Genomic DNA, 13491 nt, shown 5'->3' with positions numbered 1-13491 from the left:
GTTCCACTGCTCAACCACTCTTACAGTTAGGAAGTGTCTCCTGATATTTAGCCGGTAACGACTCCCTTGTAATTTCCACCCATTAGATCTAGTCTTGCAATCGGGAGCAAGAGAGAATCGATCTGCTCCATCTTCTACATGACAGCCCTTCTACATGACAGCCCCTTGCTTGTTCTGCAGTGCTATTTGAGCATATCCAGGCAAAGCAGCTGCAGGATGAGGTGCCGGACTCATGGTCTGGCTAGCATTGTTTTTTCCATCTCTGCTCCATGCGGTCCAGCCGAAGGTCACCACCTCGGTTTCCTGGAGAGTGTCATCTTGCCCTGGAAAGGAGCCCCAGGGCCTGCTGCTCCTCAGCACTGTTTATCCCTGGCAGAGGTGAGGCGGAGGAGGCCCGTCGATCATCTTTCCCGGGGGCATCTGGAGCAGTAGCCGAGCTCCACGTTATTTAAATTCATCACCCTGCTCCCTTTTGCCTTCCAAATGCAAAATCCAAATATTTATCTAGCAAAAATGGTCTTTGCTGCGTCACCAAGAAAGAAAGAACATCTCAGTTGCATAATGTGCATGCATCATTCCTAGTGGTTCATTCTGTTCCTTGGATTTGTTTTTCTCCATAAACTACTTTAATGGGTAGGGGGAGGAAGACACTGTGCTTCTCCTTGGTCTGATTGTTTGCTTAAGGATAGTTGCTTCACTGAATCGGAATGAAGATCCATCTAACCCAGGGGTCCCCAACTTTTTTGAACTTGCAGTTAGATCCAGTTTGGTGTAGTGCTTAGGAGCGCAGACTGTAATCTGGGAGAATCAGGTTTGATTCCCCACTCCTCCACATGCAGCTGCTGGTGTGACCTTGGGTCTGTCCTTTCAGAGCTGTTCTCTCAAGGTAAAGGTTCCCTTGCTCGAAAGCCAGTCGAATCCGACTCTAGGGTTGCGGTGCTCATCTCCGTTTCAAAGCCGAAGAGCCAGCGCTGTCCGAAGACGTTTCCGTGGTCATGTTGCCAGCATGACTAAACACCAAGGCGCATGGAACGCTGTTACCTTCCCACCGAAGTGGTACCTATTTAGCTACTTGCAATTTCTTGCTTCCGAACTGCTAGGTTGGCAGGAGCTGGAACTAGAGACGGGAGCTCACTCTGTCATGCAGCACCCGGGTCTCGAACTGCTGAACTACCGACCTTCCACAGCCAGCAGTTCAGCGTCTTAACCACTTGAGCCACCGCAGCTCCAGTTCTCTCAAGTGCAGTCCTCAAAAGAGCTCTCAGCCCCACCGACCTCACTGGGTGTCTGTTGTGGGGAGGGGAAGGGAAAGGAGATTGTAAGCCGTTCTGAAACTCCTTTGGGTAGTGAAGGGCAGGGTATAAATCCTTCCTCCTCCTCCTCCTCCTCCTCCTCCTCTGGAATTCTAGCAAAGCGTGGCGGGCACATCCACAAGATGGCTGCCACAAAATGGCTACCACAGGAGGTGGAGCCCGGCACAAAATGGATGCTGCAGCTTACTTTTAGTCACACAGCGAAGAACCCCGTGCTGTGGTGGTAGCTGCTGCCAAAGCAATGTTTTTAAAAATCTGCACCAGCAGTCAACTCTCCAATGGCCAGTCATAAGAACATCGGAGAAGCCAATGCTGGATCAGGTCAATGGCCCATCCAGTCCAATACTCTGTCACACAGTGGCCAAAAATACCAGGTGCCCTCAGGAGGTCCACCAGTGGGGCCAGAACTCCAGAAGCCCTCCCACTGTTGCCCCCCCCCCCCAAGCACCAAGAATACAGAGCATCCCTTGCCCCAGAATGAGAGTTCCTATCTGTACCTTGTGGCTGGCTAATAGCCACTGATGGGCCTCTGCTCCATATGTTTAATAAGAACCCTTCCTGGGCCTAAGGCCCACATGCCCCTGCCCACTGATCAGTGTTCCCTATAAGCTGAGTTAGTGTGAGCTAGCTCACAGTTTTTTAGCCTCCGGCTCACACATTTTTGTCTTGGCTCAGGAAGGATGGCTCCAGAGCCAACTAATTTATGCAGCAGCCAAATTGCTTGCTCACAATTTTAATGCCAGTAGCTCACAAAGTAGAACTTTTGTTCACAAGGCTCCATAGCTTAGAGGGAACATTGCCCCTGATCTAACCCAACAAGATGCTCCAGGTTCAGTTTCCAGTGGTGGCCCACCAGGTGCCTCCCAGAAGCCCACCCAGATGTCCCAAAGGCAACAGCCCATCCATATTGTTGGAACTTGGTGTCCGTTACACAGAGGTATGCTGCTTCTAAACAGAGAGCTTCTGCTTCTCCCTGCGATAGCTGATGGACATCAGTAGCCCTCAGATATCCTTTATCGGTTTGCTGACTCCACATCTAGGGCTTGGTTTTGTTTTGCTCTCCAGTGAGTTTCTTTAAATGGGGTGGTGGCGGAACGGGCTGTCAAGTCGCAGCCAACTTATAGTGACCCTGTTTGATTTTTAAGGCAAGAGACGTTCAGAGGTAGTTTGCTGTTGCCTTCCTCTGCGTAGAAACCCGGGAATTCCTTGGTGGTCTCCCATCCAAAAGCTCAGAAGCTTAGCTTCTGAGAGCGGATGAGATCGGGCAAGCCTGGGCCATCCAGGTCAGATGCTGGGTGGGGGGGGGCAGTGGCAGTAGTTTTTTCAAATGTAAGTGTAAATGTTGCTGGATTTTTAAAAAAGAGGTTAAGCTGTTAACAGCACGGAATCATCTTGAGCCTCAATGGAAAAAGTGCCTACAAAAGCTATCAGTAAATAATGAATCTTTAATGGAGACAGAAGACGGGTAGCCGTGTTTAGTCTGTCTGTAGCAATAGAAAAGAGCAAGAGTCCAAAAGATTAACCTTGAAGATTAACACAATTTTTGGCAGGATTGGAGCTTTTGTGAGTCACTGCTCACTTCTTCAGATACCTGAAGATATCTGCCCTCCTGGCCCTTCCCATCAGCTGCCCACTTCTGGGGCAAAGAAAATGCATTCTCCTGGACTGAATAGAGACCTAGGTTTCCTGTCTCATCACCAGTGCTGATTTCTCCATGCCTACTACCGCTCTGCATAATCACACCTAATTCAATCACACCTGCTGTTGTCATTTACCTGCTATTTCCATTCAGCCCCTGAAATCAGTCCACTCTCCAAGTTAAAAGGACAGATGGACTCACATTCCAGCTGTATCCGAAGAAGTGAGCAGTGACCCACAAAAGCCCTTCCCCTGCCACAAATTTTATTAAGGCACTACTGGACTGTTGCTCTTTTCTACTGCTAATGAATCTAGGAATCTTTGGAGGAGAGGCTCTTGTTTTAAAAGAAAGCGTCCACAGGGTTGTTGTTATTTAAAAGGTGTAATGCATTGGGTAGTGCCTATCAAAATAAGAGCGGAAAACAAAGTTCCTATCATAACATGAATTAGAGGAAGTGAAAACTCTAGGGAAGAGGGGAATTAGACAGGCTTAGAATCAGAGCTGTTTAGAAACTCCTTTCCCTTCCCCTCCCCACAACAGACACCCTGTGAGGTAGGCGGGGCTGAGAGAGCTCTGAGAGAATTGCTCTTTCAGGAACAGCTCTTACAGAACTACGGCTTGCCCAGGGTCACCCAGCAGCTGCAAGTAGAGAAGTGGGTAATCAAACCTGGTTCTCCCAGTTTAGAGTCCGCACACTTAACCACTACACCAAACTGTCCTCTCCTCAAAAATAAGGTTCCTGGCATGGCTGTTTGGAGGGCGGGGCTTTTAATTAAGGGGGCAGGGCCCGCAAATGCCCCGCTGTAGCTACGGACGTGAGATTAGATATGTTGAAAGCTCCCTTAATGCATCTGGGATTACATCAGGATGCATCTCTGTGTGTGCCAAATAACGGTTTGTTTGTTTTCCTAATTGGCCCTTACCTGGTGGTGTAAACTGTGGGATGTACACTGAAACAGATAAGCCGAGGGGCAGTGCAGAATGTTCATTATTGCCGAAGGTCTCCCAAGGCAGACAATCACATTCGCTTCCAGTAGATCCGTGGAGGCAAACTTTATCCTAAAAAGGAAAAATATGTGGGGTTTTTTTTAGTTTTTTTTAGGGGAAGCATGTGATGCATCTCTGAACTGACTGCTGGTTTGTTCTCTGTGTGTTTAATGCAATAAAGGAAGTATCAGGAGCAGGAACTGAGTCCGTGACTTATGCACACCCTACCCTGATTTATTTAGCAGGGGGGGGGGCTATTTAGTGGAACTTTGGTGGTGGAAAGAACCATCAAGGTCCCAGCTGACTTAGGGCAACCCCATGGGGGGTTTCAAGGCAAGAGATATTCAGAGGTGGTTTGCCTTTGCCCGCCTCCGTGTCAAGACCCCGGTATTCCTTGGAGGTCTCCCATCCAAATACCAGCCAGGGCCGACCCTGCTTAGCTTCTGAGATCTGAGGAGATCAAGCTAGCCTGTTTCCTTCTGGTCCCAGAAGGTCGGACCAGAACCAACGGGTTGAAATTACATCAGAAGAATTTTCGGCTGAACGGTTGGAAGAACTTCCTGACACTTAGAGCGGTGCCTCAGTGGAACAGGCTTCCTCGGGAGGTGGTGGGCTCTCCCCCTTTGGAGGTTTTCAAACAGAGGCTAGATGGCCATTCAATTCCAGTTTGGAACATTCCATTTTTGGTCCCACATCAATTGTTTACTGCCTTTCAGGTGTAACAGGGGCTTTGTTGCATGTTCTCCTCCGCACTATTTGACCTCTGAAGAAGGCTCTAGTGGGCCGAAATGCATCAGGTCATATATGGTTTTAAATCAGAAGCGTTTTCGGCTAAACATTCGGAAGAACTTCCTGACAGTCAGCGCAGCTCCTCAGTGGAACAGGCTTCCTGGGGAGGTGGCGGGCTCTCTTTCTCTGGAGGTTTTCAAGCAGAGGCTAGATGGCCATCTGACAGCAATGCTGATTCTGTGAACTGAGGCAGATCTTGAGAGGGAGGGCAGGAAGGGTCGCCTCATTGCTTAGTTCTCGTGGCCCTTTCTTACACGCCCAGGGAAATACTGATCACTACTTTGGGGTCAGGAAGCAATTTCTCTCCAGGCCAGTTTGGCCGGGGATCCTGGAGGGTTTTTTGTCATCTTCTGGGCGTGGAACAGCAGTCACTGGGGTGTGTGGGGGGGGAGGTATCTGTGAATTTCCTGCCTTGTGCAGGAGGTTGGACCAGATGACCCTGGAGGTCCCTTCCAACTCTATGATTCTAAGAAATAAAGTTGGTAATCAACGTCTGTATCCACTTGGGCATTGAGGTGATCTGTCCCTAACTGGTATTGGTGGCGCATTGCCGACTTTAGTTGTCTGCCCAGGCGACAGAGGCCAAAGGAAACGTCCCTTGTTCTGATAGGAGCTCTCAGCACTGATATTAAGTGCCTTGAGCTCTCACAACAAGTTCAAAGATAAAACCGTAATAAGCAATCAGAGCTGTCAAGAGGAGAGCCAAGAAGCAGGGCACGGCCAGTGTGTGTGCAGAAGATCACTTGGCGGTAGGTTAGGGTCACATTTCAACCTGCCCACTTTTATTTTCTGGGCCGTTTGCGTAGCAGGAGAATGCAGTGTATGGAGGGTTGTGACCTCTGATCCTTTTTCAGGCATTGTCCCGCTCCCGGACACCGCCATTGACTTCTCTGACCTCCGGAGCAGCAGCGGTTCATCCCACAAGAGCAGCCGGGTGAGTCATTAACACACACACACACACACACCCCGCCGCCCAGCCGCTCTCTGCAGAGCCAGGCCAAAGAGTGAGGAGCATGACCGGTGGCCTGGAGACCAAGAAGCCCTATGAGGAGAGGCGGAGGGATTTGGGAATGTTCAGTCTGGAGAAGAGGAGGTTGAAGGGGGACGGGATGGCTCTCTTGAACTATTTGAAGGGCTGCCACTTCACTTAGGGGAGGGCAGGGAGTCTGTTGTCAGCAGAGGACGGGACTCACAAGAATGGGTTTAAATCGAGGGCGGGAAGGTACCAGCTGGATATTAGGGAAAACTGTTTTGCAGTCAGAGTTGTGCCACAGTGGAGTCAGCTGCCTAGGGAAGGTGGTGGGCTCCCCCTCAGTGGCAGACCTTAAGCAGATCTGTGTTGCCCCAGTGGTGGCTCTCCGAGGCCTCAGATAGGTGCCTCCCAGAGATCCCTTGAACTGGAGATGCTGAAGAGAGAGGCTGTGTCTGCCTGCGGGGAATCTGTGGTACCCCAGAGGAGCTCAAGCCCTTCTCCTGGGAAGGCTGTTGCCTAGAGGTTCTGCATCGAAACCCCTTATTGAGCCGAGCAAGTCGGTTCCAACCCTGAATGCTGGAGTTTTCGCCGATAGCTCTCTTGCATAGGTTTTCCTCTTTCTTAACACAAGCAACGTATTCGATTGTTTTTTTGTTTGGATTGCCGTTCCGTCCCTAATTCTCCTCCCTCCGGGGGTGTCTTTGTGTATGCGTTTATCCATTTAGCTTGTCTTAAATATTTTATGTGTATTCGTCTGTATTTTAACTTCGTTGAGCTTGATTGCCACTGCAGGGGACCCCGAGCTGGGTGGAAAGGTGGCGCAGCAGTGTTTTAAATCAAGAAATATTGAGAAATAGCTCCACCAGCCTCTCTTTGTACACTTTACCATCTCACTAGGAAGTAAGTTAAGCCTGTGGTCTGTCCTGCTTCAGACCGTGCATGATTGGATGCCCCTCCGTGCGTAACAATTTCCTGCTTGTAGAAAGCTAGCATATCGGGAAGAATACGTCAAGCCTTTTTTGACATGCTAGCTTTCTCATTGCATGGAGGCATTTTTCCCTATCAGAGAGGTTAAGAACATGAGACGAGCCTTGCTGGATCAGAAGTGGTCCCTCTAGTCCAGCATCCTGCCTCACACCGTGGCCCCAGCCAGTTCCTCTGGAAAACCAACAAGAGGGCAGAGAGGCCGAGGCCTTCCCCTCATAAGAACATCAGAAAAGCCCTGCTGGATCAGTGAAAGTCCCTCTAGTCCAGCATCCTGTCACACACAGTGGCCAACCAGTTCTTCTGGAGGGCCAACGACAGGGCATAGAGTCCAAGGTCTTCCCCTCATAAGAACGTAAGAAGAGCCATGCTGGACCAGACAGGTGCAGGTTTAATCTGCAGTGAGAATTGGGCTTTAGTCAACAAATGGCCAAGGGAGAAGAAGAAGAAGAAAAGATTGGATTTATACCCCACCCTTTGTTCGGAGTCTCAGAGTGGCTTACAATCTCCTTTCCCGTCCCCTGCCCACAACAGACACCCTGTGAGGTAGGTGGGGCTGAGAGAGCTCTTGAGAGAACTGCTCTTGAGAGAACAGCTCTGAGAGAACTCGTGACTGACCCAAGGTCACATCAGCAGCTGCATGTGGAGGAGTGGGGAATCAAACCCAGTTCTCCCAGTGTAGAGTCTGCACTCTTAACTGCACTCGTTGTACTATGTACAATGACAATAAAGTATATTATTATAATTATATTATTATTATTATTTTATTACACCAAACTGGCCTTTGGTCCCATGGCATCTTTCTTCCGTGTCCCTCCCAGAATAACGAGGACTGGACAGTGTGCAACCGCTGCGAGACGTACCGCCCCCCCAGGGCTCACCACTGCCGTGTATGCCACCGCTGCGTGCGTCGCATGGATCATCACTGCCCATGGTGAGTTTCCCCGCAGCTTTGACGCACGGGAGGACGAGTAGCTTTGAGACGGCAAGCTGGAATGGGGCTTCATTTCTGAAAGGGGGGGGGGCTTCACCAAGAGACATCTGGCGGAGATTGCCTGAAAGGGGATTGCTCTTTTAATCAAGCCCAAACTGGAGGATGGGGTGGGGTAGCCAAAATCCTCTGTGAGTCTTTCTTTCATAAGGACATAAGAGGAGCCCTGCTGGATCACACCAAGGGTCTGTCTAGTCCAGCATCCTGTCCCACACAGTGGCCAGCCGGTTCCTCTGGAGGGCCAGCAGCAGGGCATAGAGACCAAAGCTCTCCCTTTGGTGTTGCCTCCTGGCACTGGGATTCAGAGGTTGATTGCCTCTGACTGTGGAGGTTCCCTTTAGTCACCAGCACTAGAGGCCACTGATAGACCTCTCCTCCCTGATTCTGTCTAATCCCCTTTCAAAGCTGTCTGTGCCTGTGGCCATCTCTGCATCCTCTGGCAGTGAATTCCACATTTTTATCACTCTCTGTTTAAAGTAGCATTTCCTTTTGTCCGGCCTGAGCCTACTGCCCATCAGCTTTATTGGATGCCGCCGAGTTCTAGTATTTTGGCAGAGGGAGAAAAGTTTCTCTTGTCATAGTTTTATAAACCTCTATCAAGCCCCCCCCCCCCCGTCATCTCTCTCCTCCTAGGGAAGCTGCTCCAACTTTCCATCGGTTCCCAGTGCAAACTGTTGCTAGTCTTTCAGGACAGAAAAAGGTATAAACCTTTGGCTGACAAACTGAAGGCGTTGAACATCAGATATAGATGGGAAATTCCGCAAGGTTTATCCTTCACATATAAAGGAGGGAGGATTCTGATCAGATCGGTGACGGATTTTTACAAATTCAAAGCGGACAATTTAGATGACTTTGGAGAACTTTAAATTAAAACGCATAATGGATTACAAATTGTTGTCATGGAATGTGAATGGATTAAATTCACCAAACAAGAGGAAAAGAATCAATTATTGGATACAAAAACAAAATTGTAATGTGATATGCTTGCAAGAAACTCATATCAGAAAACAAGATGTTAAATATTTAAAAAATGTTAAATTAGGATTGGAATTTTGTTCTTCGGCCCTAAACAAGAAGAAAGGAGTGGTGACATATGTGAAAAATCACTTGCAACCTAAAGAAATTTTTAACGACTTGGAAGGGAGATATGTGGGTGTGGAAGTTATGATCCAACAAAAAAAGACACTGGTGATCAATTTATATGCACCCAATGGAGCAAAGGAGAAATTTTTTAAGGACTTAAATGAGCACCTACAAAAACAAACTTATGACCAAGTCATTATGGCTGGAGATTTTAATGGAACTATAGACCGCTTGGACAGAAAACCACAAAAAGGCAACGAAAATAGTGGAAAATTGCCAAGGAACTTTTTTGAAATAGTCAAACAGGAAAAATTAGAAGATGTTTGGCGGAAATGGAACCCGACACAGAAAGACTTTACATTTTATTCCAATAGACATTGTTCTTTTTCCAGAATTGATATGATTTGGATGTCAGAAGAATTGTCAATGAAAACACATAAAATTGAAATTTTGCCCAGATGTAATTCAGACCACAACCCTGTTGTGTGGAGCTCTATAGAAAGGAACAAATCCTTCCTTTGGAGAATAAATGAAGATTTGTTGGATAAAAAAGCTGTAGTAGAATTGCTAAAGGAAGAAACAAAACAATTTTTTAAAGAAAATTTAAACAAAGAGACCCCGATACAGGTTGTGTGGGATGCCTACAAAGCCGTGATGAGAGGAATCCTCATCTCGCAAAATGTGAAGCAAAAAAAGGAAAAATTTCAAAAACAAGCAGAAGTGTTGGAAAAAATAGCCCAAAAAGAAAAAGAATTAAAAAAGAAACCTGGGAAAAAGAAAATCATCAAAGAATTGCAGTTGCTAAGAGAGCAACTGAATGAAACTTTGAACCATGAACTCTATTGGAATTTAAAGAAGTTACAGCAAAAATCTTTCGAAGGGGCAAATAGACCGGGAAAATATTTAGCTTGGCAACTTAAAACTAGAAAAGAAAGAAGAATGATAACCAAAATTATAGAAGATGGAAAGGAATTCGTTGACCCTAATGGTATAAAGAGAAGTTTCTTCAAGTATTATGCCAAATTATTCCAAGCAACTAGAACTGATCTTGAGAAGATTAGAACATATCTGGAAGAAAGTCCACTATCTAAAATAAGCAGTGAATTTAAGGATTTATTAAATGGTCGAATTCAAAAAGAAGAAGTGACGAAGGCGATTGAAGAATCGAAGTTGGGAAAGGCGCCAGGGCCGGACGGATTTACAGCAAAGTTTTATAAAAAAATGAAAGAGGAAATTCTTCCGGCCATGGAAGCTTTATCCAACGAAATAAGAGAGAACAAAAAGGTGCCAGATTCATGGAAAGAGGCAATTATTTCACTGATACCAAAGGAAGGACAAGATCTAACAAATGTGAAGAACTACAGGCCAATCTCTCTTCTAAACAATGACTACAAAATCTTTGCAAAAATTATTGCAGAAAGGGTGAAAAACTATTTACAAACAGTGATTTCGGAAGACCAAGCTGGTTTTTTACCAAAAAGACAGATTCGTGATAATGTAAGAATAGTAATGGATGCAATTGAATATTATGAGAAGCACCCAGAAAAAGAAGTAGCTTTATTATTTGTTGATGCAGAAAAGGCATTTGACAATCTTAACTGGAATTTTATGCTACAAATGATGGAAAAAATAGAAACGGGACAACAATTTAGAAACTGTATTGAAGCTATCTATTTTGAACAAACTGCAAAATTGAATGTGAATAAGGAAGTGACAGATAACTTCAAGGTACAAAAAGGTACAAGACAGGGTTGTCCTTTGTCACCGCTATTATTCATATGGGTACTGGAAGTATTGTTACAAAAAATACAGCAAGACCAAGAGATAAAGGGATTGACACATAAAGGATTTAAATACAAGTATCGAGCATTTGCAGACGATGTTATGTTTATTGTGGAAAACCCGATTGAAGAGTTACCATTACTATTCCAAAAGATAAAAGATTTTGGAGAATTGGCTGGATTCTATGTGAACAAAAATAAAACGAAGCTTATTTGTAAGAACATGACGAAACAAAAACAAGTGGAACTACAAGACCTGGTACAATGTGAAGTAGTAAAAAAACCGAAATATTTAGGCATTGAGTTAACGGCGAGAAATATAGACTTATACAAGAATAACTATGAAAAATTATGGACCAAGTTAACTCAAGACTTTAAGAAATGGGATAAAATGAACTTATCATTGATGGGAAGAATATCAGTTATCAAAATGAATGTCTTACCACGTTTGATGTTCCTGTTCCAAACAATACCAATACTTCACAAGACGGATATGCTACTTAAATGGCAACAAGAACTATCAAAGTTTGTTTGGGCAGGCAAGAAACCGAGAATTAAGATGAAAATACTCTGTGATGCCAAAGAATTTGGGAGAGTGGAGGGGGAAAAATATCTCTAAAATGTATAAAGTGTTGTTAAAATGGTTTACTGAAGATGAAACTGTGAAAGAGCAAATGATAAAATGGGCAATAAATATGAATAAGGAAGTGTCTATTGAAACTTGGGAATATTTGTGGAAAAATTCTATTAAGATATCGCCTTGTACCAATGTCAAAGAGAATTGTTATAAAATGATGTATAGGTGGTACATGACTCCGAAGAAAATTGCAAATATGAACCAGACTATGTCAAATAAATGTTGGAAATGTAAGACCCATGAGGGCTCATTTTACCATATGTGGTGGACTTGTGAGAAAGCTGTAGACTTTTGGACAAAAGTCCACAGGGAAATACAAAAAATATTGAAATGCTCTTTCAAAAAAGCACCAGAAATTCTGCTTTTGGGACTGAAAATGGAAGAAGTCAATACGACTAAAAAGACTTTACTCTGGTATTTAATAACAACAGCGAGAATGATATATGCACAATTTTGGAAAACAGAGAAAATACCAGAGATAGAAGACTGGATACAAAAAGTTCTGTTCATGGCTGAAATGGATAAAATTACAAAAAAACTGAACAACGATGAAGACGACGTTTTTTTTCAAGAATGGAGTGACTTTAAAATATATCTGGAAAAGAACTGGGATGTGAAACAAAACTTAATATGTTTAGATCAATATTAAGTCAAATGAAGTTATCTTGAGATTGTAATGATAAGAAAAATGATATAATCGATGTAAAGTAATGTGAAATGGGGGGGAAGCATTGCGGGAAGCCACGGAAGGGAGGGGAGGAGATGGGAATGGGGTAAACAATGGAAAAATGAAATGGTTTAATTTAAATGTTGTATTCCTATGGAAAAAATAAAAAAAATTGTTTACCAAAAAAACAAACTGTTGCTAGTCTTACTTGCATTTTTCCTGTACTGGGTCCCAAAGACAGACTGGGGTATTCTCCTGTTGGCCTGTCTGCCTCAGTCACCAGGAGGGACGCTGCCTCAGGTGGCAGAGATGCTGTGTGGGGCTGGAGTCCCCCATGCTGGTTGATCTGGGAGACTTCCATGTGGAAGTGTCCTTTATCAGGCCGTTGTTAGACTGACCTACTGAAACCATGGTGATGATATTATTGTTGTTGTTGTTGTTGTTATTGTTACTATTATTGTTGTTATTGTTGTTGTTGTTGTTGTCATCATCCCACCCTCCCCTGTATAGCAGGGCTCAGAGCAGGTAACAACATTCATGAAACAATCCATAGAATTAAAATATTAAAGAATTCTGCAGTAAAACAACAACTAATAGATGGCGTATAAAAGGAGCGCAGCCTGGTGCTCCTTATCCGGGGAGGGAAATAAATATCCTAGAACCTAGAGGGGGGGGGGGGGGGAGAGAAGAAAAAAAGCCAAAGGGAAGGGAGGCCAATTCAGAACAGACATTGTCGCTTCCCTCAACCATAGGCCTGACGGGACAGCTCTGTCTTGCAGGCCCCGTGGAACTGCATCAGTTCCCGCAGGGCCCGGATCTCAACCGGCAGAGTGTTCTGCTAGGCCGGTGCCAGGGTCGAAAAAGCCCTGGTTCTGATTGAGGACAGTCAGACAGTTTTTGGGCCAGGGATCACCGGTAGGTTGTTATCACTGGCGCTCAGTGCTCTTTGGGGGGGCGTACCAGGAGAGGCGGTCTCATGGCGCCTGTCCACTGCAGAGGCAGAGCTGCAAGCAGAAGGATTTACCTCAGATCCGCTTGGATTCCAGAACATTCTGACAGATTCTGAGTTTCCAAATGTTTCTGTTAAAACCTTGGTGGGAATCTGGAACGACAGGCTCCTGGGAACAATTGGTAGGATTACGCCTTGGCACCTTCTACTACCCCCCCACACACTGGAGCCTGTTGCCATGGTTTAACATGAGAGGACATGGGGGCAACCATAAAGGGGGGTGGACAGTCTGGCCAAACATGTCCTAGAACTCATTTTAAAGTCCTGTGAGGTGGTGGTGGGGATGTTACCTGTCTGCTAACGCTTCATCGCTTGAACCGCGCCTGGCTTAGTTGTTTAGGTGGTTTTAGAAACTGAGGACCCTAAATATGGATTCCCCAAAGGAGGAGGAGTTGACCATTAGCAGTGATACTTTTGAATGGTTCTCTGCAGATGAAGGGTCGGATCTCTGCTCCACCCTGGGTGCTGATTTTGGAACAGATTGGGTGGTAGAGTTGTCTAGACCACCATCTAGCCCTTTTTTGGGTAACGTCTCGGCTGTTAAAAATGCAACCACCCCTCATAGCCTTGATGGAGGAGAGTTGTCTTCTGTTTCCCCAGAAGATTGGACCAGAACCAACAGGCTGCAATTAATCAAG

At 45.5% G+C, this 13491-nt stretch overlaps 1 protein-coding gene across 1 annotated transcript in view; it reads left to right on the top strand.

Annotated features, from left to right (window-relative positions):
* The window catches only part of LOC107121743 (palmitoyltransferase ZDHHC3-like), a 40329-nt gene that overhangs the window by 13497 nt on the left and 13341 nt on the right, over positions 1–13491 (top strand). The window contains exons 3-4 of the mRNA XM_015424730.1: positions 5583–5662; positions 7507–7619. Of these exons, the coding sequence (XP_015280216.1) occupies positions 5583–5662; positions 7507–7619 (193 nt within the window). The remainder of the gene's footprint in view (positions 1–5582; positions 5663–7506; positions 7620–13491) is intronic.

The sequence above is a fragment of the Gekko japonicus genome, unplaced genomic scaffold (genome assembly GCF_001447785.1).
Source record: "Gekko japonicus isolate JY-2015 unplaced genomic scaffold, Gekko_japonicus_V1.1 scaffold755, whole genome shotgun sequence".
NCBI classification, from domain to species: domain Eukaryota; kingdom Metazoa; phylum Chordata; class Lepidosauria; order Squamata; family Gekkonidae; genus Gekko; species Gekko japonicus.
The sequence above is the reverse complement of the archived record's forward strand: the minus strand, read 5'-3'. Positions and strand labels throughout refer to the sequence as shown.